At 42.8% G+C, this 23,251-nt stretch overlaps 1 protein-coding gene across 5 annotated transcripts in view; it reads right to left on the bottom strand.

Moving 5' to 3' along the window:
• The window catches only part of ESYT2 (extended synaptotagmin 2), an 81,949-nt gene extending 59,379 nt beyond the window's left edge, over window positions 1–22,570 (bottom strand). For all 5 annotated transcript variants that reach the window (XM_041751783.1, XM_041751785.1, XM_041751786.1 and 2 more), the window contains exon 1: window positions 22,144–22,570. In XM_041751783.1, coding sequence (XP_041607717.1) covers window positions 22,144–22,455 — 312 coding nt within the window. In that variant the 5' untranslated portion in view covers window positions 22,456–22,570. The remainder of the gene's footprint in view (window positions 1–22,143) is intronic.
• Between the last annotated feature and the right edge of the window lie 681 nt (window positions 22,571–23,251).

Genomic DNA, 23,251 nt, shown 5'->3' with positions numbered 1-23,251 from the left:
ACAACAAAATATGTATAGCCTGCTGAGATAAGTGGAGGGGACCTGGGGACTTCTCCACAGAACCTGGAGGGGGGAAAGAAACCACAATTTCTTCCTATTATATAGTTATGAGGGGGAAAAAAAGGCATTAGAGGGATGCCTGGGTGGCTCAGCAGTTGGGCGCCTGCCTTCAGCTCAGGTCGTGATCCCGGGATCCGTGTTCGGGTCCCACATTGGGTTCCCTGTGAGGAGTCTGCTGCTTCTCCCGCTGCCTGTGTCTCTGCCTCTCTCTCAGTCTGTCTCTCTCATGAATAAATAAATAAATCTTAAAAAAAAAAGGGATTAGAAAAAGTATTAAGTACTAACACTGGACAAACTTCCAAATGAAAGGATTTCAAAAATTTTAAACTGTAAGTCATCAGTATCTTCCAGTGTACATGTTACCTCTTGGTAAACACATCAGTGAGGAGCTCCGAGCATTCTGACAGATTGGCTGCTGAACATACCAGAGAAAATGACTCCAGTGAAACTGGTATCAACATAAATTTGTGCCCTCCAATCTTTTTATATTTGAACTTCTTCACCTATTTCCCAGAAGGGTTATTGTAAACTACCTCTATCTTTCCTCACAATCTGCCCTGCTCCCACCTTCCCCAGAGGCTCCATTCAGATGCAAATTCTAAAAACTGGAGTCAAGAAATCTTAATACTATAATTTTCTCTAAGATACTGGGGTGCTTTCTCCTAAAAGCTACCCCTACAAAGAAAATATTCAAGGTTAAAAGCATGAGAGAGGAATGTTTCTCTCAAAACCTAACAATCCTGTAATGAAATATTAACAGTGGTCAAATTAGTCATTTAGATGGTAAAAAGAAACTACAAAATAACTGGGTTTACTTATTCCTTGTCTACATAAAAGGGAGGCAATCAACTAATTCACGCAGTAAAGAAGGCAATTAACCTTTCTCAAAGTCCACACAGTTGTACCTTTCTCAGTAGTTTGGGTCCACTTCACGTGGATTTGGACTGGACTACTGTGTAACAGTGTAATTTCATACACTAGAAGGAATAATATTGCACAAAGACATTAAAATACAATGGTCATGCTGGAAAATCCACCTTTGTTTAAGGGCCTTTTCCCACCAGGAAACATTTTAAAAATTCTCTCCTTGGTGCTTTTTACATTAACAAGAAATTTCACCAGAAATCTGAGAAGCACTAATATTCCTGCAGTGTTTACCTTAGACCAAAGGCAGTAACGTAATCACTTTTTTATTATGCTCACCACATACCTAATGGAGTAAATTTGTTGCTTTCTTCTGTGGTCTCAAACTCTTAACAGTTTGAAATAAGAACTAGCTGCTGACAAAGGAAGTCTGGTTGAAACCCCAATGGAGAGCCACAGTATGGACCACACCTCAGCTCCATGATCTTGACACTCTTCTGGCTCAAGCAATGGCAGAGAGGGGAAGTATTTACATACATAAATGTTTGCTTAAAGCATGTTTATCTACAATAATGCATTACTATTGTTATTATATGAATGATCACTACCTATATTTGTAAATCAGGAAAAAGTAAAACCAAACTAGAAAGCTAGGTTTATCCCAGCACATCTTTTATAATTAACCAAGCTGTCTAAATCATTTGAAAACCAATTCTTATTTCTAATTCACTAATATATACATTAGAGAAATTTTACTATGAAGCCTTCTGTAATTTCACATAGTATTATTTGCCCTGGTTAGATGAACTATTTGTTCATCCATTTATTTTTGAAGGATGAGAGGGGCATAAGTTTCAGTGCATGCATGGGAGAATTTAAGCCAGGGCTAATATTCAATGGCAGAGTCAAAACAAGGGCACTTCATAACTTCTACCCAGACAACAATTAGATACCCCTTATCAAAATACTAATGTCAAGAGATTTATGTAATGCCTTACATACAGATGCAGATCCATGGATATTATTCAAGGGTTAGAAGCATAATTTAACAAAATTCTAAAGTCATTTAGACATTCTTTCTGCAACTGTTAAAGAAAGTCAAACAGATTATGTGATAATCTTGATTTAGAATTGAGGTTCTGGCATAAATTACATCAATCTTACAAACTAAAATGAGTCTAAGAATAGGAAACATGTCTTCTCATCTCCTTCACTAACACATTTAAGGACAATCTGGTTGTTTTTGGTCTTAAATTCAAATCAAATGCTACTATTCAAATTTATATGCTTATGTTTTGACTGAAACGGACCAGAAGATACATACGTAATCATAGCACTGACTTAACTGCACATGTTCTATATACCACACGGAATCAATCCAGCTTTGTTCTACTATTGAAGGAAGAGCAGCAGTAGCTACTACTACTATAGGAGACTGGGTCCCCGAATAGCCAGGGGAATTTTAAAAAAGAAAACCATATCTGGGGGCATCACAATGCCAGATTTCAGGTTGTACTACAAAGCTGTGGTCATCAAGACAGTGTGGTACTGGCACAAAAACAGACACATAGATCAATGGAACAGAATAGAGAACCCAGAAGTGGACCCTCAACTTTATGGTCAACTAATATTCGATAAAGGAGGAAAGACTATCCACTGGAAGAAAGTCTCTTCAATAAATGGTGCTGGGAAAATTGGACATCCACATGCAGAAGAATGAAACTAGACCACTCTCTTACACCATACACAAAGATAAACTCAAAATGGGTGAAAGATCTAAATGTGAGACAAGATTCCATCAAAATCCTAGAGGAGAACACAGGCAACACCCTTTTTGAACTCGGCCACAGTAACTTCTTGCAAGATACATCCACGAAGGCAAAAGAAACAAAAGCAAAAATGAACTATTGGGACTTCATCAAGATAAGAAGCTTTTGCACAGCAAAAGAAGCAGTCAACAAAACTAAAAGACAACCTACAGCATGGGAGAAGATACTTGCAAATGACGTATCAGATAAAGGGCTAGTTTCCAAGATCTATAAAGAACTTATTAAACTCAACACCAATGAAACAAACAATCCAATCATGAAATGGGCAAAAGACATGAAGAGAAATCTCATAGAGGGAGACATGGACATGGCCAACACGCACATGAGAAAATGCTCTGCATCACTTGCCATCAGGGAAATACAAATCCAAACCACAATGAGATACCACCTCACACCAGTGAAAATGGGGAAAATTAACAAGGCAGGAAACCACAAATGTTGGAGAGGATGCGGAGAAAAGGGAACCCTCTTGCACTGTTGGTGGGAATGTGAAATGGTGCAGCCACTCTGGAAAACTGTGTGGAGGTTCCTCAAAGAGTTAAAAACAGACCTGCCCTACGACCCAGCAATTGCGCTGTTGGGGATTTACCCCAAAGATTCAGATGCAATGAAACGCCGGGACACCTGCACCCCGATGTTTCTAGCAGCAATGGCCACAATAGCCAAACTGTGGAAGGAGCCTCGGTGTCCATCGAAAGATGAATGGATAAAGAAGATGTGGTCTATGTATACAATGGAATATTACTCAGCAATTAGAAACGATAAATACCCACCATTTGCTTCCACGTGGATGGAACTGGAGGGTATTATGCTGAGTGAAGTAAGTCAATCGGAGAAGGACAAACATTATATGTTCTCATTCATTTGGGGAATATAAATAATAGTGAAAGGGAATAGAAGGGAAGGGAGAAGAAATGGGTAGGAAATATCAGAAAGGGAGACAGAACATAAAGACTCCTAACTCTGGGAGAAAATAATCACAAAAAATGTACATTTCTTGATCAAACGAACTCTAGGGGTGGTGGAAGGGGAGGAGGGCGGGGAGTGGGGGGGTGAATGGGTGACGGGCACTGAGGGGGGGTACTTGACGGGATGAGCACTGGGTGTTATTCTGTATGTTGGCAAATTGAACACCAATAAAAAAATAAATTTATTATTAAAAAAAATAAAAAATAAATAAAATAAAATCCCCTGGAGTATGGAACTGACAGGAATACCAAACATCTACATGGACTCAGAGGTCATTATATGTTTGAAATTTTACTATGAATTTTTCATTTTTAAGAAACAGGTTTACATATTTCTAAGAGCTTAATTTTATTCTCTCACACAAACTATATATCTGAAGCATTATAAAAATGAAATTTAAAAAAATAAAAATTAAGTCAAAGACATTTACAAACCCAAAATCTACTTGTTCTCTCTTTTTTATTCCTTACTGGTATGCAATGAAGAACAATAAATAATAAGGCACCTGAAAACATTAGGACTTTTTTCCTAAATATCATTTTTACTAGATGTTTGAAACCAAGATTCTGATACACCTCCCATTATGCCTGTCATCAACTGTGACAGAAACACCTAAAAACAAAAAACAGCACCCAAAAAACCCACACCTTCGATTTTGATGTTACAGGATTTCCCAGGGAGAAATATGACAGGCTTACTCTATCAGTCTCTTTTCCATATAAGAGACTTAATGTTGGAAATCTTGGAGAAAATAATCACAAAAAAATGTACATTTCTTGATCAAATCCTGGGCTCTCTCCAATTCTCCCTAGAAAACCCACTAGTTTATTCACTATATGTGCATCATTACATACAGAAATGATAAGATCACTGTTTATTCACTATATATGTGTAACTATACGCAGAAACAATAACTAGATCCCAAGAGCATCTTCAATAATTTCTACCTTTTTAAAAAAAGATTTAGTTTATTTATTTGGGAGAGAGAAAGAGAGCACGCAAGCTCCAGCATGAGGGGCAGAAGGAGAGGGAGAAGCAGCCTCCCTGCTAAACAGGGAGCCTGAAGTGGGGCTTGATCCCAGGACCCTAAGATCATGACCTGAACTGAAGGCAGATGCTTCACCGACTGAGCCCCCTACGCACCCCATTCTATTCTTCTGAAATAATTACAGGCATTGCAAGAAGCACCATAAGGTCCTGTGTGCACTTTCCCAGTTTCCCCAATGAGTGTATCTTCTACAACTACAGAGCACCCTCAAAATCAGGAACTGGGTATAATATCTACCACTTCTCTATCAATCACATATCACCTCTCATTTTCTATCATCTATCTACCTCTCTATCACACAGGTAGTCCAAGTCACAAAAACCACATACTGACTCTTCTATCATCTATCTACCTCTCTATCACTCAGGTAGTCCAAGTCACAAAAACCACGTACTGACGTCTGGACTCAGGCTGTCCAGAACAAGTAAGTCTATAGAGACAGAAAATGGATCAGTAGTGGCCTAGGGCTAGTGTGAGAAACATGGAGGGAACGGGGAATGAGCGTTAGTGGGCATGGATTTGCTGATGTTTATTTATTTGAGAGAGCGAGAGAACATGAGGGGGTGGGGTAGAGGGAAAAGCAGGCTCCCCACTGAGCAGGAAGCCAGACGTGGGGCTCAACCCCAGGATCCTGGGATCATGACCTGAGGCCCCTGGGTGCCCTGTGGGTGTGGAGTTTAACAGAGGACGAAATCATCCTAAAATCAGACACTGGTGATTTTAGCTCCACAATCATGGAAATCAGACACTGGTGATTTTAGCTCCACAGTCATGGAAAAACCATGAATGGTATATTTTAAGTGGCTGAACTGTATGGTATGTGGATTATATCTCTAATACAGCTGTTAAAAAGGAAATGAATATTCCATTCCCTGGAATATACAGTGTTACCATACTTCATATATTTTATTCTGATATTTCCCCAAATAATACCAGAACCAAATATGTAATTCCAAAGGCCTAGAAACAGTAGCCTGATGGAAGGTTCCTTGTCAGTGGATAAGCCAACAAACAAGGACATATCAGTGATCTATGTGCCCTTACTGGATGCCTGGCCTAACTAACCGTTAGTGAAGCAGGAACACTCATGCCACTATGGCCCTAACTTGTTTCTGAAGTTACAAACTTGTATACATGTCAGAGCTATTTGGTGAGGCCATAAAGATACATGAATAAATTGTTTTACTGCATCATAGGCTGTATATTTAACAACCAATGGTTATACTTACCCAGCACAACCTACTCTTTCCCTTCCTCAACCCCAACTCCTTCACCACCTCACCCCTTTACTCTTCCACTCTCATCCTTTGCTCCTGGTACATTTTTATTTTTAAGAGGGTGCATGGACCTGACAGATCAACCAATGCACTTCCTCACCACTTTGCAGATGAAAGATCTGAGCCCCATTAGGTTGATGTTGGCCAAGAGCCACTGAGCTGGGGTCCATGGAGGTCTGGACTCTGACCCTGACTCCACATCCAGAGCATACACCAGGCAAGCTCCCCCGAGGCAGTGCTAGCCAAACTATTCTGTAGGGCAGCCAGATTTCCCTCCCCTCCTTATATACAACAAATGGGACGCATGTCAAGGTTTAAAAATCCATTTTTCTCCTCTACTTATAATTCACATTACCAGTATCTTCAGCCTGTCTTCCTCCTGAAACTATAAAGTATAAAATAAATGAAACAGTGCTTGTGACCCATGAAAACATAAATTCACTCAATGGTCATGTTTGACACGTATTTCCCAAGTTTACCAAACTTGTCAGGTACCATTTCACAGGTAAAATAAGTGAAGCCCAAACTGGATTTTTCTATATCTGTTTACTTCAAGTTCTACCACTTAAAATTTACAGGTTGCCTCACACCCAGTGCTAACAGTAACAGTATTTTCATTTAAAAATGAAATTTTAGGGACGCCTGGGTGGCTCAGTGGGTTGAGCATCTGCCTTTGGCTCAGGGAGTGATCCCAGGGTCCGGGGATGGAGTCTCACATCAGGCTTCCTGCATGGAGCCTGCTTCTCCCTCTGCCTGTGTCTCTGCCTGTGTCTCTGCCTCTCTCTCTCTCTCCCATTAATAAATAAAATCTTTAAAATAAATAAATTAATTAATTAATTTTAAATTTCAATTAAAAATTGAAATGGCTGGCTGGCTCAGTTGGTACAGCGTGTTGCTCTTGATCTCAGGGTCACAGGTTCAAGCCCACACTGGGCATGGAGCCTACTTAAAAATTTTTTAGAAAGTACTCTGTAGTATCCAAGGTATATAAAGGACTTACAAGAATCAACACCCAAGAAACAAACAATCCAGCTTAAAAATGAGAAGACATGAACATTTTTCTATAGAAGACATCCAAATGACCAACAGACACATGAAAATATGCTCAACATATACAATGGAATGTTATTCAGCCATAAAAAAAGGATGAAACCTTGCTACCTGCAACGACATGGATGGAACTAGAGGATATTATGCTAAGTGAGTTAAGTCATTCAGAGAAAGACAAAACCATATGATTTCACTCTTGTGTGGAATTTAAGAAACAAAACAAATGAACACAGTGTAGGGTAAGGGGAAGAGAGGAAAACCAAGAAAACAGACAACTGAACTATATAGAGAACAAACTGTTACTGGAAGGGAGGTCACTGGGGGGATGTGTTAAATAGGTGATGGGGATTAAGGAGGGCACTGGCTGTAATGAGCACTGGGTGTTATATGTACACCTGATACTAATATTACACTTTATGTTAACTGGAATTTAAATAAAAAGCTGAGGGGAAAAGTACCATGAAACCCACATAAATGTAAAATATTTACCCAGGGAAACATTTTGAAATAAAATCATATGAATAAAACTTGACACCTATGGGATGCCTGAGTGGCTCAGCAGTTGAGTGCCTTCAGCTCAGGGCGTGATCCTGGGGTCCTGGGATTGAGTCCCACATTGGGCTCCCTGTAGGGAGCCTGCTTCTCCCTCTGAGTATCTTTCTGCCTCTCTCTCTGTCTCTGTCTCTGTCTCTCTCTCTCATGAATAAATAAAATCTTAAAAATAAAAAAACTTGACCCCTAATCCCTTTCTCCTGAATCTATCTTCCCATCCCACTTCCAAATCACACAGTCAACAAAATACTTTTTTTTCTAATTTTCACAGGGCAATATACTAGGAGTTCACAAACCCATTTTTCCCTAAACATAACACTGGCTTCAAGCTATGAGGATAGGAGTACCTTGCAGCAGACCAATGAGAGAAGCCAGATGAAAACACACTCAGCACACATGTTCACATTCTCACATATGCATATATGCACTTGAAGACGCTGGAAATCTGCCAAAGCAAGAAGGGCCAGAGGGGCTAAAATGCAGGGGAGAAGGCACTACAGTGGTGAGTTGACGTTCCAAGGCTGTCTTCCCCCAGGGGTGTGGTCTAAAAGGTTGAGAACATGCCTAAGAAGCAGAGAAGCCAGAGTAATGGAAATCCCACAAGACAAGAGTCAAGAATGGGGAGTTGGGTGGGGTCAGCTGAGCAAGAGGACCCCAGGTTCAAGATCCTTGGCAGAGGGAAGTGAACTTACTCTTATAGTTTTATCCTTGAGATGTTTGCCAAATTCTTAAACTACTCAGGACCAGGAACTAGCCTCTAACAAGCAAAACAGAGCTTTTGGCAGGTTCCTTATACTGAGAAAGCATAATGTGGACCCTAAGATTGAATGAAGAGGGACTTAGTCAACACAGCATGTCTCTAGTTACAACATTTGGGGAGCTATGCCTGAAAGTGGATGAGATCAGACGAGATAGAGCTTTTCCCTGCAACTTGCCCTGGGCCTAACTCAGAACCTAATTAGATTAAGGTGACCTGTTCCCATTCTGCCTTTAAAGGACAGGTGAGCCCTGTCTGGAAGAGGGGAACATCATTCAGAGCAGTGATATGCTGCTACACATTTACGACCAGTTCTGAGATTGCCAACTCTAGGATGTAAATATTCTCAACATAGCCAATTTTAAAACTACCCCCAAAAAACTCATTAAATGTGGAGTTAAGTGCTTTCCCTTTAAAAAAAAAAAAAAAGTGGAGTTGGGAAGAAATGCACATTATCACATAAAGGTGGTATTTCTTATTATGTAAATGCAAATAAACTCACAATGAGATACCACTTCACATCTACCAGGATAGCTATAATCAAAAAGACAAAAAATGAAATGACAAGTGTTCAGAGCACCTGGCTGGCTCAGTCAGTATAGCAAGTGACTCTTTTATCTTGGAGTCTTGAATTTGAGCTTCACATTGGGCACAGAGATTACTAAAAAGAAAAAAAGTTTTGTAAGTTCCCACTGGTTAAAAGTTGAATAAATAGGGGATCCCTGGGTGGTTCAGCGGTTTGGCGCCTGCCCTTGGCCCAGGGCGTGATCCTGCAGTCCCGGGATCGAGTACCACGTCAGGCTCCTGGCATGGAGCCTGCTTCTCCTTCCTCCTGTGTCTCTGCCTCTCACTCTCTCTCTCTCTCTCTCTATATATATATATATATCATAAATAAATAAATAAATCTTTTTTTTAAAAGTTGAATAAATAGTTTAAAAAACAGCAAGTGTTGCCAGGCATGTAGAGGATTTGAAACTTTTTTGCATTGTTGGTGAGAATGTAAAATAGTCCCACTATTGTGGAGAACAGTTTGGCAGGTCCTCAAAAAGTCAAACCCAGCAATTCCACTTCTAGGTATATACCGCCCCCCCAAAATTGAAAACAGGTATTCAAATAAAAATTTGTCCACATATGTTCACAGCACAATTCACAATGGCCAAAAGAAAGCAACAACCCAAATGTTCATCAATGGATGGAATGATAAATGATAAACAGATTGTGGTATATCCATATAATGGAGTATTATTCACCATAAAAAGAAATGGTGTATACTCTAGGATAAAATCTTGAAAATATAATGCTAAGTGAAATAAAGCAGACACAAAAGGTCACATATTGTATAATTCCATTTACAGGAAATACTCAGAATAGGAAAATCACGAGACAGAAAGTAGATCAGCAGCTGCTGGGGCAGGGGGAGGGCGAAGTGGGAAGGGACTGCTAATGGGCACAGGGTTTCTTTTGGGGTGATGAAAATGTTTTGGAACCAGACAGAGGTGATAGTTGCACAACACTGTGAAGGTACTAAATGACACCGAACTGCACATGTTTTAAAAGTTAATTTTGTTATTGAATATTTTTGCAATAAAGATAACCACAGACTACGTAATTCCAACTACCTGACATTCTGAAGAAGGTAACTCTATGGACAGTAAAAAGACCAATAACCACGCAGGAGCTTGGAAGAGGGTGGGAATAGAGGGATTTTTAGGGCAATGATACTATTCTACAAAATAAGGAGAGATTCTTGGTGCGCCTGGGTGGTTTAGTAGGTTGAGTGTCAACTCTTGCTTTCGACTGGGGTGGTGATCTCAAGGAACTGGGACTGAGTCTGGCAGGGGCTCTGCCCTCAGGGGGAGTCAGCTGATCCCTCTCCCTCTGCTCCTCCTACCCACTCATGTGTGCATGCTCTAAATAAATTAATTTAAAAAAATAAATAAGGAGACTCCTAGTGTAAACTGTGGACTTTAGCTAAAAGAATCAACAGTTTCAATAATTGTAACAAATAACACGGCACTAATGCAATATGTTAATATAAGAAATTGTATGGGGCAGCCCCGGTGGCGCAGCGGTTTAGCGCCGCCTGCAGCCCAAGGCGGGATCTGGAAACCCTGGATTGAGTCCCACGTCAGTCTCTCTGCATGGAGCCTGCTTCTCCCTCTGCCTGTGTCTCTGCCTCTCTCTCTCTCTCTCTGCATCTCTATGAATAAATAAATAAAATCTAAAAAAAAAAAAAAAAAAAGAAATTGTATGTAGGTTGGAATATGAGAATTCTGCATTATTTGCTCATTTTTTTCCTGCAAACAAACACAAACAGAAAAGTCACTGCTGGCTGACCTGCACTAAAAAAAAATATGAAAGTGAGTTCTATAGTCAGGAGAAAAATGATCCCATACAAAAACTTGGAAATGTAAGGAGGAAACAAAGACCACGAAGAATGTTTCTATTATTTGTCCCAAATACTTGCATAGATCAAAAACATTTGAAATATACACCCCTGTCCACTTGTTACCCCTAACATAATAATTAAAAATGCTAATGCTGGGCAGCCCGGGTGGCGCAGTGGTTTAGCGCCGCCTTCAGCCCAGGGCATGATCCTGGGGATCCAGGATTGAGTCCAAATCGGGCTCCCTTTGAGGAGCCTGCTTCTCCCTCTGCCTGTGTCTCTGCCTTTCCTTCTCTCTCTGTCTATCCTGAATAAAATAAATAAATAAATAAATAAATAAATAAATAAATAAATAAATAAATATAAAAATAAAAATAAAAATAAAAATAAAAATAAAAATAAAAATAAAAATAAAAATAAAAATAAAAATGCTATATAAACTGAAGGTCCAATCTGCTCCTGAGACAGGCCATGAGAGTGTGCTAGTGGGCTCTACTGGCAGCAAGGCCACCTTCACCCTTGCAGGTGCCTGGGCCCAGCTCTCTGGGCCCTGAGAGCAGTGGAAAGGGTATGGCAGGCAGGGACACCTGACCTCGCAGCCCAGCATCACTCTGGTACTTGTGTGACTGTGGGTAACTGCTGAATTCCTAAGGCCTTAGCTTCCTCCTCTGAAAAGTGGAAATTATCAAAATGACTAGATAAGACAATGTCTAATCCCCAGTATCTTCTTCACTATTATCAAGAGAAAGTGGAGAACAGAAAAACAATGGAGCAACAGCTAGCAAAGGTACCAGTTCAAATTCTGCGCCTGTCACTTCAGATTCTGGGACCAAAGGCAAGTCACAGAACCTCTCAAGAGTTAGCATGGTGTCAGTTTCTCATCTGTAAAATGAGGGTAACAGGTCTGTGGGGGTTAAATGAGTTCTACATAGAGCATTAGATAAGCACACAGTATAAGCACTAAATGCATTAACCGTGTTCTTTACCTTCCCATTCTGAGTTCCTCCAGAATCACCAAGGGTGTGCCCCAGGCCATCAGCTCTTGTTATGCTATCTACATGCGCTTCCTCCATCTCCCTCTTCAAGCATGACTTCAGCCACCCATCACCTGTGAGCTGAACACATGCTGATATGTGTCTCTTTGATCTCATCTACTTCTCATTGACTGATGTTTGTTTTTTGTTTTTTTTTTAATTTTTTTTTAATTTTTTATTTATTTATGATAGTCACAGAGAGAGAGAGAGAGGCAGAGACATAGGCAGAGGGAGAAGCAGGCTCCATGCACCGGGGGCCTGATGTGGGATTCGATCCTGGGTCTCCAGGATCGCGCCCTGGGCCAAAGGCAGGCGCCAAACCGCTGCGCCACCCAGGGATCCCTCATTGACTGATGTTTGGATAATACCTCTTGGAATTCCCCTAGGCTTCTTACACCTGACATATTTATAAAACAAAATTAATAATCTCCTGTCCCTAGCCCTAGGCCTCCAAACTGCTGCTCCTATATATCCTTCTTGGCATAATGGCAACATCCTCTCCTCTCCCAGGAGCTCAGGCAAGTAACCTGGAGTCATCTTTCACTTTTCCATGGCCTCTTCTTCCTTCCTTCTCAATGTGATTCCATTGAGATTCAGGCACTCCTTCCTTCCACATGCTCAGACCAACCACAGTCTTTGTCCTCTCGGTCTGTCTGGATATCACTCCAAAATGTATCTTGTTACACATGCCTTTTTAATTTTTTGTTTTTTTAAAGTATTTTTAATTACTTTAAAAAGTTTTTTTAAAAAAGTTTTTAATTCCAATGCAGTGTCCTATTAGCTTCAGGGGTACAATATAGTAATTTAACACTTTCATACATCACCCTGTACAGGCCCCCTTTTAAACTTGAGACACACCACTCTTTTAAACGTTTTGATGCTTCCCTAATGTCTACACTGACACAGTGCAAGGCCCTGCTTCTTGTGCTTGTCTCGTCATCTACAATGCAAAAACACTGCCACTTGTAGGCCACCCTTATTCCAAAGACTCAGCTCTTTCTCCCATTTGTTTCTACTTATACCATCTCTTCAAGACCACACATAATTCTCAGCCACAGAGAGAACAGGAATAGCCATAGTGTTGAATCCAAGACGAGATCAATTATAAAACAGACATTATTTTCTATGCCCTAAGAAGGAAAGAGCATGCTGAACTCAACAATGACACATGGTTATGAGATGAGTCCACAGATAGGAAGTGGGGGGTGGGGCTGGGAGTGTCTTTCAGAACTGATGAACTACGGCTGAGCCACAATTACCATTGTTTAGCCATCCTGGTTGCCGGGTATCCCAAGACACAGGGCAGCGTATGTAATGGCCCCCCAAAAGATATACATATATATATCCTAATCTCTAGAATTTGTGAATGTTGCCTTATATGGCAAAAAAGACATGACAAACTAGGGATCCTGAGTTGAGAAGATTATCCTGGATAATCCAGGTATGCCATAACACAATCACAGCATCCTTTTGAGAGGGAGCCTAGGGAGATTTGATATAGGTGGAAAGCAGAAAGCAATGGTTTGAATTATGGTTTGAGTTACATTTGGGCTTTTGCTTTTAGAAACCTAGTACTGGATCCCTGGGTGGCTCAGTGGTTTAGCGCCTGCCTTCGGCCCAGGGCGTTATCCTAGAGTCCTAGGATCGAGTCCCACATCAGGCTCCCTGCATGGAACCTGCTTCTCCCTCTGCCTGTGTCTCTGCCTCTCTCTCCTTCTGTGTCTCTCATAAATAAATAAATAAATAAATAAATAAATATTAAAAAAAAAGAAACCCAGTACTTAGACATTAACTTAGAAACTATTAACAGATCTCATGTATTCATTTGCTAGCCATTTAAATACTTATAGCAGAAGCATAATAAATTAGCTCAGTAGACAGTTCACCTCAAACATGTACAATAATGGCAACATGGACATTACATAACAATGTACAAACTGGGTATAGGAAGTCCTAATGAAACAAGCAACCCGTAGTTCACTATTCTAAAAATTTCCTAGGTTTACCAAGTAAATTATATATAAATGCATTCTGCTAGATGCTATAATGAATATTAAAAGTCCTTGTCTTCAAACTCCTAATTCTACACACAAGTACAGGACAAAGCAGATTTAACTAAATGCTTTAGTAAATATGAAAGCAACATTTATTAAGAAAATAGAAAATAAGAGTATTGCTCAGATCAATAATTTTAGCAGTTTGGTGCTGGTATCTTAGAATGTAAGCAGCGTAACTGAAAACCAGCTTATAACATGTACTCCAGTGCAGTATTTATGGCATGAAACAAGTTGGACAGTGTTCTCCTCCCACATTATCAGGTTTATCTAGCACAGTTCTACCTTATTTTAGGGAAACCTAACACATATCACCCCTCAGATGCTAACAGAAGGGAACGACTCCACAGATACTATAACTGACCCAGAAATAGGAGATTTTCAAATCCCCACTTTAGTCATTAACCAACACTTATTCACAAGAGGAAGGGAATGAGTGTGAGAATGAACCAACTTTACAACATGATACGGTTGGAATGCAACTATGGTTATCTACTGCATCAGGGCAGTTACTTCAAGCAGAACCACGTCCTCAGGGTAGCATGTAAGGAAACACCAGGAGGGAAGCAGATTAATAACATAGGTTCCTTGGTTATCATTTTAGAGAAGTACAGAGAAGAGAGAAATTAGTAGTAGTACTTTCCACTGTGAACAATAACAAAGCATTAATGTAGATAAACTCTTAGCAACAAAACAAACAAACCACAGCAAACAGAAACAAAGAGAAACTCTAGGTCTCATCTGCCCCCTTTCAGTTGAAGTGGGTAAGAGAAGTGACACAGGCAGCAGGAAACTGGCAGCAACACAAGGGCAACTGCTAGGAACCAGGAGCCACTCAAGTCACCAGCTCAAGGGCACCCTGGGCAGCCACTGCCCTCCCAGGCCCAGCACTTCCCTGGGCCTTTCCTCATTCCAGTCTCATAGCCACACCACGTTCATTTCACAGCTCATTTCAATGCTTACCTAGTGACGAGAAACCTAAGGTCTATGAGGTGTGGCCGACTTGCCCACATGCACAGTTAGGAAAGGACTGGATTCAGTTACCAGGGCCAGAATCTGCTTCTCCAGCATGCGCCCACGTAGTGACGTCCTCACGTGTCGGAATGGTCGTGCCACACACCACGCAGTGACCAAGGGCTGCCAGATTAACTGGTCACATGGCTAGTGACAACCCAGGGAGTCTTCTCAGCAACCTTCCAGTAGCCATCAGGACACTGTGCTACCTGAAGCCGCTACTTCAGTTTAAAATGTTCTTCCTGTTAACAAACTAATATCCCAACACAGCAAAGAAAAAGCTACTTAAAAGTTGTGACTCCTCGTGAGGGGAATGCTTTCCTTCTCAAGGTTATTTACATACGAGGGCATCTGGATGAATCGACTATGCATTTGAACATCAACACCATATGAAACATGGTCCTCCAAAGTGAGTTTTCTCTATATAAAATGATCATGCTATTCTCCTGAGTTCAGAAATAGTTCATGTGTCCCAGAACAGATCTGATATATAGCTCAAATAATATTTTATAACTTGAAAAGAACGGAATCTTGGATATGTCTCAAACTCTAGTTTTCTTTCTCACCATATAATATCTAACAATCTTGTTTTTGAAATCTATCAGACATCATTTAAATAAAACCCAGCATCCCCATTAAATAGGTAATATTGCAATAACCGAAGTCATATTCTGAATAATGACATATGTCCACAACATAATGCACAATGAAGAAAGATACAACACACACACATATCCATATGCATTAAAGGTTCAGAAAATCATCAAAAGGTTAATAGTGGTCATCACTAGTTAGTAGGATGCAGGTGACTTTTTCCTTTTGACTCTTCTCCAAAGCTTGAAATGTTCTACAATGAGGTTGCTTTCTCCTCATACTAGAAAGATTGTATGTTTTGGGGACATAAAAACACAACTGTGTGTTCATTAAAAATAGGTAAGAGGAACTTCACTGAGTAAAGAAAAGAACTTCAAGTTCAACTTCAATGACAATCTTGCAAATAACAAAAAGGAAAGCACAGTGTGAACTGTCAGGTTAGTATTTTCACATCTGCTGTTGGTGTGGCTGTTGCCAATTCCCATATGTAGTCACTAGGAAACAAAGCACTGCTCCTGACACGCGGGTGCATTCAAAATGTGCTGTTATTTTGCACTGATACTTTCATCTGCATACCCTGCTGTAATCCGCCAGGTGCTGAACTGTGGCTCACAGAGGTGTCCACTGTGAATAATCATAAAACTGCCTTTCACAAAGCAGGCAAAGACAGCAAGAGCGTAAAACTGGACTTCTATGCATAGCTAGTTCAACAAAACCTAGAATAAAGTTTTAATCCTCACCAATAAAATCTTTGTTTTAAAATAGATTGATTTAGGGGTGCCTGGGTGACTTAGTTAAGCATCTGCCTTTGGCTGGGTTCACGATCCCAGAGTCCTGGGATTGAGCCCCTCTGCCCCTCCCCCTGCTCGTGTGCGTGCATGCACACACGCTCTCAAATAAAATTTTAAAAAATAATAATTATCAAATGCATTGATTTAAATACTCCAGATTTGGGACACCGGGGTGGCTCAGTGGTTGAGCGTCTGCCTTTGGCTCAGGGAGTGATCCTGGAGTTGGGGGATCATGTCCCACATCGGGCTCCCCATGGGGAGCCTGCTTCTCCCTCTGCCTGGGTCTCTGCCTCTCTCTCTGTCTCTCATGAATAAATAAATACAATCTTAAAAAAAAACAACTCCAGATTTACCTTAGAAAATGTGCAAAATGCTCTAAATGGCAGTTTTTAAGAAAATGAGCATACCACTTTACCAACAGAAAGACCTAAGAAAGGCCTGCCTTTCTTTTTTCCATACACAGTTAAAAGTAAAAAAAAAAAACTTAAAATCTAAACCACATTTTCCTGAACAAATTATTTTCAGTATGGTTTATCACAAACAGAAAAAAAAAAGTCACAATAACAATTCCATTCAAGGTTGTTTTAATTCTCCATAAACTACAATTATGGGTGGTTTGGAATTATGATGTTTTTAATAGATTTTTTCCAGGATTAAAAAAAAATGAGCTTGTATTACTTTTTAAAAAAAAAAAAGAACTACAAAAGCACACTATGACTAAAACTAGAATTACACACAGATCTGTGCTCTTACCAGCTAGTAAATTTTTGAATTTGTAAGGCCTGTCTTAAACATGTCCATCTCTAGCACCTAGCAAGAGACCTGAACATTGCAAATGCTAATAAATGTGGGCTGAGTAACTTGATGAATCCATAAAGGCTCATTTCTAATCCCTACATGTAAATTGAACTACTACTTCCTTAAAATGTAATCTACTCCAGGAACAATTAAAAAAATAAATGGTTTCCTTAAAAAAAAATTAGACTCTTGTAACAGCTAAGAAAAATGAAGAAAAGTCAGTGACCAGGAGAAAGATCACAAGAAAACTCTCAAGTAAAACACGTTGAATAGAAAAATGACTCCACACAAAAGAAACCACTGATACTGTTTATGTAAGAACTGTGCCCCACCCAACTCCAAAAGAACACAAGGTGACTCAGTATAAGCACAATAAGATCATTAGGGTAAAAGAGAATGGTCTATTTGGGGGAAGGTGGCTGGGTACTTTAAGCTACCTCCTGGGGCAAAGCACAACAATCCAGCAATAATCTTGGCTTGTTTTTTTGGCAGCTAAAGGAAGAAGAGAACACCACTCCCACTGCACAGGGGCTTCTACTTTATGATTTCAGAAGCTTAATTCTGAATACATCACTATCTCCCCTTTCTCCCATGCTAAAACACTGAATTTAAAAAAGCAGTTATTTATATTTATGACCAATACAGGCTCCCTGTGAATTGGGAGAGCTGCCCTGAGAACTTGCGCCCCAGCTGGATGGAATACATCTGCTTCTCACCCCTGAGCCTCAATTTATCACCTTCCTTCCAAACAGCTTCCTCCAGATGGGACAGTCCAGGTGGGCTCTGATGTTCCCGCCACAGGATATGCCCGATTTCCTGCTTCTGCATCTTTATTGTGCTGTTTCCATAGAGTACGTTCCTCTATTCTTAAATGTCCACAAAATTTGTCTATATGCACTGCCTCACCACTAAACACCTCCCATCCTCTGTTCTGACAGCTAGGGCACTGGGGCCATCACATCTTGCCTTGTGTTTACCTGAAAGACAGCACACACATGAAAGCAGGATGACCTCTTCTACTTTTGCATACAGTAGGTGCCCAGATCTTTAAATGGAGAAAAAAAATTCATCTGAGGTAGCACTGTGTCATGGAAACCAAAACAGATAGTAACTTAACAAAATATAGTAAAACACAAAAGACCATAACAATCTGAAGCTGATAATACACTATGTCAATCAACTGAATTTTTTTCTGAATTTTTTTTTTTTTTTTTTTTATGATAGTCACAGAGAGAGAGAGAGAGAGAGGCAGAGACACAGGCAGAGGGAGAAGCAGGCTCCATGCACCGGGAGCCTGATGTGGGATTCGATCCCGGGTCTCCAGGATCGCGCCCTGGGCCAAAGGCAGGCACCAAACCGCTGCACCACCCAGGGATCCCAATCAACTGAATTTAAATAAAATAAAATAATATGGGACACCTGGGTGGCTCAGTGGTTGAGCTGCCTTCAGCTCGGGGTATGATCCCAGGGTCCTGGGATCAAGTCTTGCATCGGGCTCCCCGCAGGGAGCCTGCTTCTCCCTCTTCCTGTGTCTCTGCCTCTTTCTCTGTATCTCTAGTAAATAGATAAATATCAATCAATCAATAAAATATTTTAAAAGCCATAAAGACTCAACAACATTCTAAAATCATGCTATGATAAAATGAATCTAATATAAAACCAATCTATACCCTAAAATTTTATACATAATTATGTATCAATACCTTGAATCAAAGTCTAGAATAATCACAGAAAAACACACATTTAAGCTATCTATATCTCTGCATGATTTCTGCATCATTTACCAAAATTGTTTGTCTAGCCAATGTTTATGGTAACATGAGTGTTAAGGTAAAAAAATTTATTTTGCTAGTTTTCATTCATAAGCCCCCACTTTTCATTAAACATTCTCTAAAATGTAAATGCCTTGAAATTTAAGTTGGAACAATAATTTTTTTAAGGTTTATTTAGTTATTAATAAGAGACAAAGAGAGAGAAGCAGACTTAGGCAGAGGGAGGGGCAGGCGCTCTGCAGGGAGCCTGATGCAGGACTTGATCACAGGACCCCAGGATCACACCTGAGCCAAAGGTAGACGCTCAATTGCTGAGCCACCCAGGTGTTCTGGGAACAATAATTTTTAAAAGTTATAGCAGTTTTACAATATATTGTACACCTGAAACTAATATAACACTGTATGTTAACTACTCTAGAATTTAAATAAAAAGCTTAATAAAATTTAAAAAGAGTTGTAATAGTTTCTGCTGAAATTCCATAAGCAAGGGCATATGTGTGGCTTACTTTGTATTGTAACTAATTACCCTTTTCATTTATTTTTAAAAGAAATTCAATATCTATAATACTTTTTAATAGCACTACTGATATAATGTACATACCCTGCAATTTGCTCATTTAAAATGTACAATTCAATGGTTTTTAGCATATTCACAACGTCTGTGATATCATTCTAAATTAAATGTTGGGATCAGTGTAAAAATCATGAAAGTCTACAGAAAAGATAAAAGGTTCACTAGACCTAACAAAAATACCACATTACTAACTCAGTTTTTCATACTTCGGTTCTTTGGTTCTCTACAAGATAGAGAGCTATAGTATATAAATATACTTAATATAACATTAATTTAACATATCCCATATATTTCTAATTCCTAAATTTATTTATAGTTCAGTACTAGCTCTATAGTTTCCCATCTTGAAATACAGACTATTAATCTAAAACAAGTATTATTAAAACCAGAGCATACAAGTTGATATATTAACATATATCCTAACTCTAAATCCATTTTTTACTTCAAACTAAAAAAAAAAAAACAGACATTACTACTCTATGTTTAGTACTCTTGAGGCATTCTGTTCTAACTTCATGAAGCATTTAGACCAAATAACTCAGAGCAACATTCAGTCTTCCTCCTTTTTAAATTAGAGCAGAAGCACCAGTATAAGTAAACAAACAAACAAAAACCACCAAAGCAGCATCCACATCTCCTTCACAGCATGAAGAGGTAGGTCTCTAACATCTTCTGGAAGCACATAATTGCTCTAAGAGCTAACTATAAAGTGGCAACCACAGTTTAAAAGAGGTAAACCGTGGTTCCTTATATAGCTATGTGACTATTTTTTTACAAGTATTCACCAAATTTTATTAAAGTGTAAGTCAATGATTAACACTAAGAATAAAAAATATTTGTCCTCCTTCATAGGAGACCAAAGTGTATTCTTTTCTCTTGTTCGTTTCTTAGCCCACACAAACTCAATTTTGGCTAGAGATAAATTCTCCTGGACTTCCCAGAATAACTACAGGAAAAAGAACTCTCCCCAAAGAAAAGCTTGTACATTAAGAGTACACAACTGCCTAATAAGGAAGCTGGCTGCTTTAAATGTTAATCATCAAAGTATGAGAGCGATAAAAGACCAACTGTCAAAACAGTTAAGTAGTACTGCATATGCCAGATTTGAGTTTCTACTTATGTGCAGCCATCGAGTCAGCATTTATGGACAGCCGTAAAAGCAGGAAAGGGGCAGACTTCACCATACAAGTTCTAATATTTCGAATAAAAATCTCACTGGAAAATTGTCCTTGTTCATTTCTATAAAAACTCTTCAATAGTATTCCCTTCACCCCTGGTCTAATTTTACAGGGCCCAATTAACACTGTTGGACAAAAGGCCAGTCCTCATCCACCGATCCACACTTGTCAAGCATTTTCCCTGTTGACCGGGAAAACAGTGTAGAGTGAGTAACAACACGGTTTATATACAAGCTATAGGATCAAGGCCTAACAGAACTTTCACAGGGTTAAGTGAGATCCATGTTCCATACCCCGGTAGCCCTCCCCCCACCTGCCCCCCTTAATTCAAAAGTGTACATGCTCTTTCTCAGAGTAGTAACCCTACCCCAATCGTCCACACCCCGCATAAATCACTTTATGGATGCACACAACCAGAGCGGGTTAGGAAGTGGGTACCCGCTGGTTCATGACTTGCTAGCGTCCACCCCACGATGAATCACCGCTGTCAATGACACACCACGAAGACGTGCACGCACATCTTATTCACAGCAGGGCAGCACCCTGAAGTTCAGGAGCCCCAGAACGACGCCCCAGTACTGCCAAGATGGGAGGAATGCTCGCTTTCTCCTAGCAGGCTGCTCCTCCTGTCGAGCCTCACTTCAAACCGTGTGACTCGCTGATTTTACGCGAAAGAAACAGAAAGCGTGGTCTGCCCCGCAAGGTGGTACCGAGCAGGCTGGCCCTCGGCTGACCCCGGCTCTCACACCCCACGCCCGACCTCGCAAGGGTCTCGGGGCTGCAAACAGCCGCTCCTCTCCAGGCCCTCTGCTCCTCCAAGAAACAACCACCCCTGCGAACCTCACTGGCTGGCCGTGTCACGCCACGGTCACCCCAAGCCTACGGGGACCGCCGTTTATCGTAAAATGACCACGATTTCCTGCATCTGAAGCTGTCACAGCAACTCCTGCTTAAGAGTTGGGAGTGAGCAGAGAAAGGGGGGAAGCCAGTGCATTCCTGTGCTCACTGCAGAAATCCACCCTGCACACGACCTCCCGGGTAAAAGCAATCAATTAACGAGACTCGCTGTCAGTGCAAGTGCCCAAGAGCTCTGACCCCTCCTCCGAAACTCATGCAGGAGTCACGTCCACCCTACAGAGGAAACGAGTGAAACGGGCTTGCAGCCCCCTTCTGGGGACCCTCCCCGCTCCCTTCCCCGGGACCACGAGCGCCGACGGTCCCAGGGCTGGGCAGGGCGGCGGGACCCGGCCGGACGCTGGGCGCAGCACCCGCCGCCGCCTCCCAGGGCACATTCCAGAGGCGCGAGTCACTGCCAGCGGGGCCGGGGCCGGCCGGGGCCGGGGCCAGCCGCCCCCCGCCCCCCGCCCCCAAGCGGGCCTGCCCGGGCTGCGGGCCGGGGATGCGGGTGGGGGTCTGCGGACCCGGAGAAGGGGCGGGCGCGGCCCTGGCCGCGGGGACACCTGCCAGATAACGGGGGCGGGGAGCCTGGCGGCGCTCGGGACACCCGCAGGTCCCCGCGGACGGGGCACCAGGCGCACTCACCCAGGCCGGCAGGTCGCAGGCGCGCACGCCCAGGCGCACGGCGCGCTCCTCGTCCTCCAGCAGCGCCAGCGCCCGGCACAGGCGGGTCGCTTTGAGGCCGCGGCTCCGCCGGCACCACACGAGCAGCCCGAGCGCCAGCAGCACCCAGCTGAAGCTCAGGCCCAGGTAGCCGAGCGCGTACACCGGCAGCAGCAGCGCGAAGCTGCGTGCCAGCTGCGCCAGCAGCCCCGCCACGTCCACGCTCAGCCCCGCTCCTGGGGGCTCGGCCCGGGCAGCGCCGGCCTCGGGGCCGCGGGCCCCCGCGCCGCTCATCGCGCAGCGCTCAAGTCCCGACCCGGCCGCGGCGCCTCAGCCCGCGCACCAGCGCCCCTCCGAGGGGACCCGGCCGCCGCAACCGCCCGCCCGCGCTTCCGCCCGCAGGCGGCGTGCTACGTCAGCACGCACGGTGGGCGGGGCGGCGGCGGGCGCGGCCCCGGGCCGGGCCGGGGAATCACCACGCGGGGTGAGGCGTGGCCTGCTGGGTGACGTCATCCTGCGGGCGCCGCTCCCCCACCATCCCCGGAGGCAACAGGGAACGCGGGGTCGACGTGAACGTCATCGCCCGGTGGGGCGCCGAACGGGGGGGGGGGGGGCAGGCGACGCGGTTCTGCACCCGAGCCGCGTACCCACGGCGGGTGGGCGGGGCCATCATGTGGCGTCATCACGGGGGCGGGGCGGGCGCCCTCGGAGGCGGGAGTGGGTGGGGCCGACGTGGGAGGCGGCGGGCGGGGCGCCGCTGAGGCGGCCCGGAGAGTCGTCACCTGAGGCGGGCGAGGCGGGGCGCGCCGTTGCGGCGCTGGATGCGGCCCTGAGCCAGGGCACATCCCTTGGCTGCGGGGGCGGGCCCGACTTGCTGACGCTTCCGGGGGCGGGGCGGGGCCTACGAGTGACGTCAGAAGGGCGGGCTGAGCTCGGCGGTTGGGTCCTGCAGCGCGAGCAGGGCGCGTGGCGTGTGCGCCTGTTCCTGCGAGGACCTCCCGAGGGGCGGTGCGGTGCGGGCTGTGAGGGCACGGCGTGGGGCCGTCCTCCTCCCTCCGTGGGGCCGTCCTCCTCCCTCCGTGGGGCCGTC

Source organism: Vulpes lagopus, chromosome 4 (assembly GCF_018345385.1).
Source record: "Vulpes lagopus strain Blue_001 chromosome 4, ASM1834538v1, whole genome shotgun sequence".
In the NCBI taxonomy this organism is placed as follows: Eukaryota; Metazoa; Chordata; class Mammalia; order Carnivora; family Canidae; genus Vulpes; species Vulpes lagopus.
Note: the sequence above shows the minus strand (reverse complement) of the source record. Positions and strands in the feature narration are given on the sequence as shown.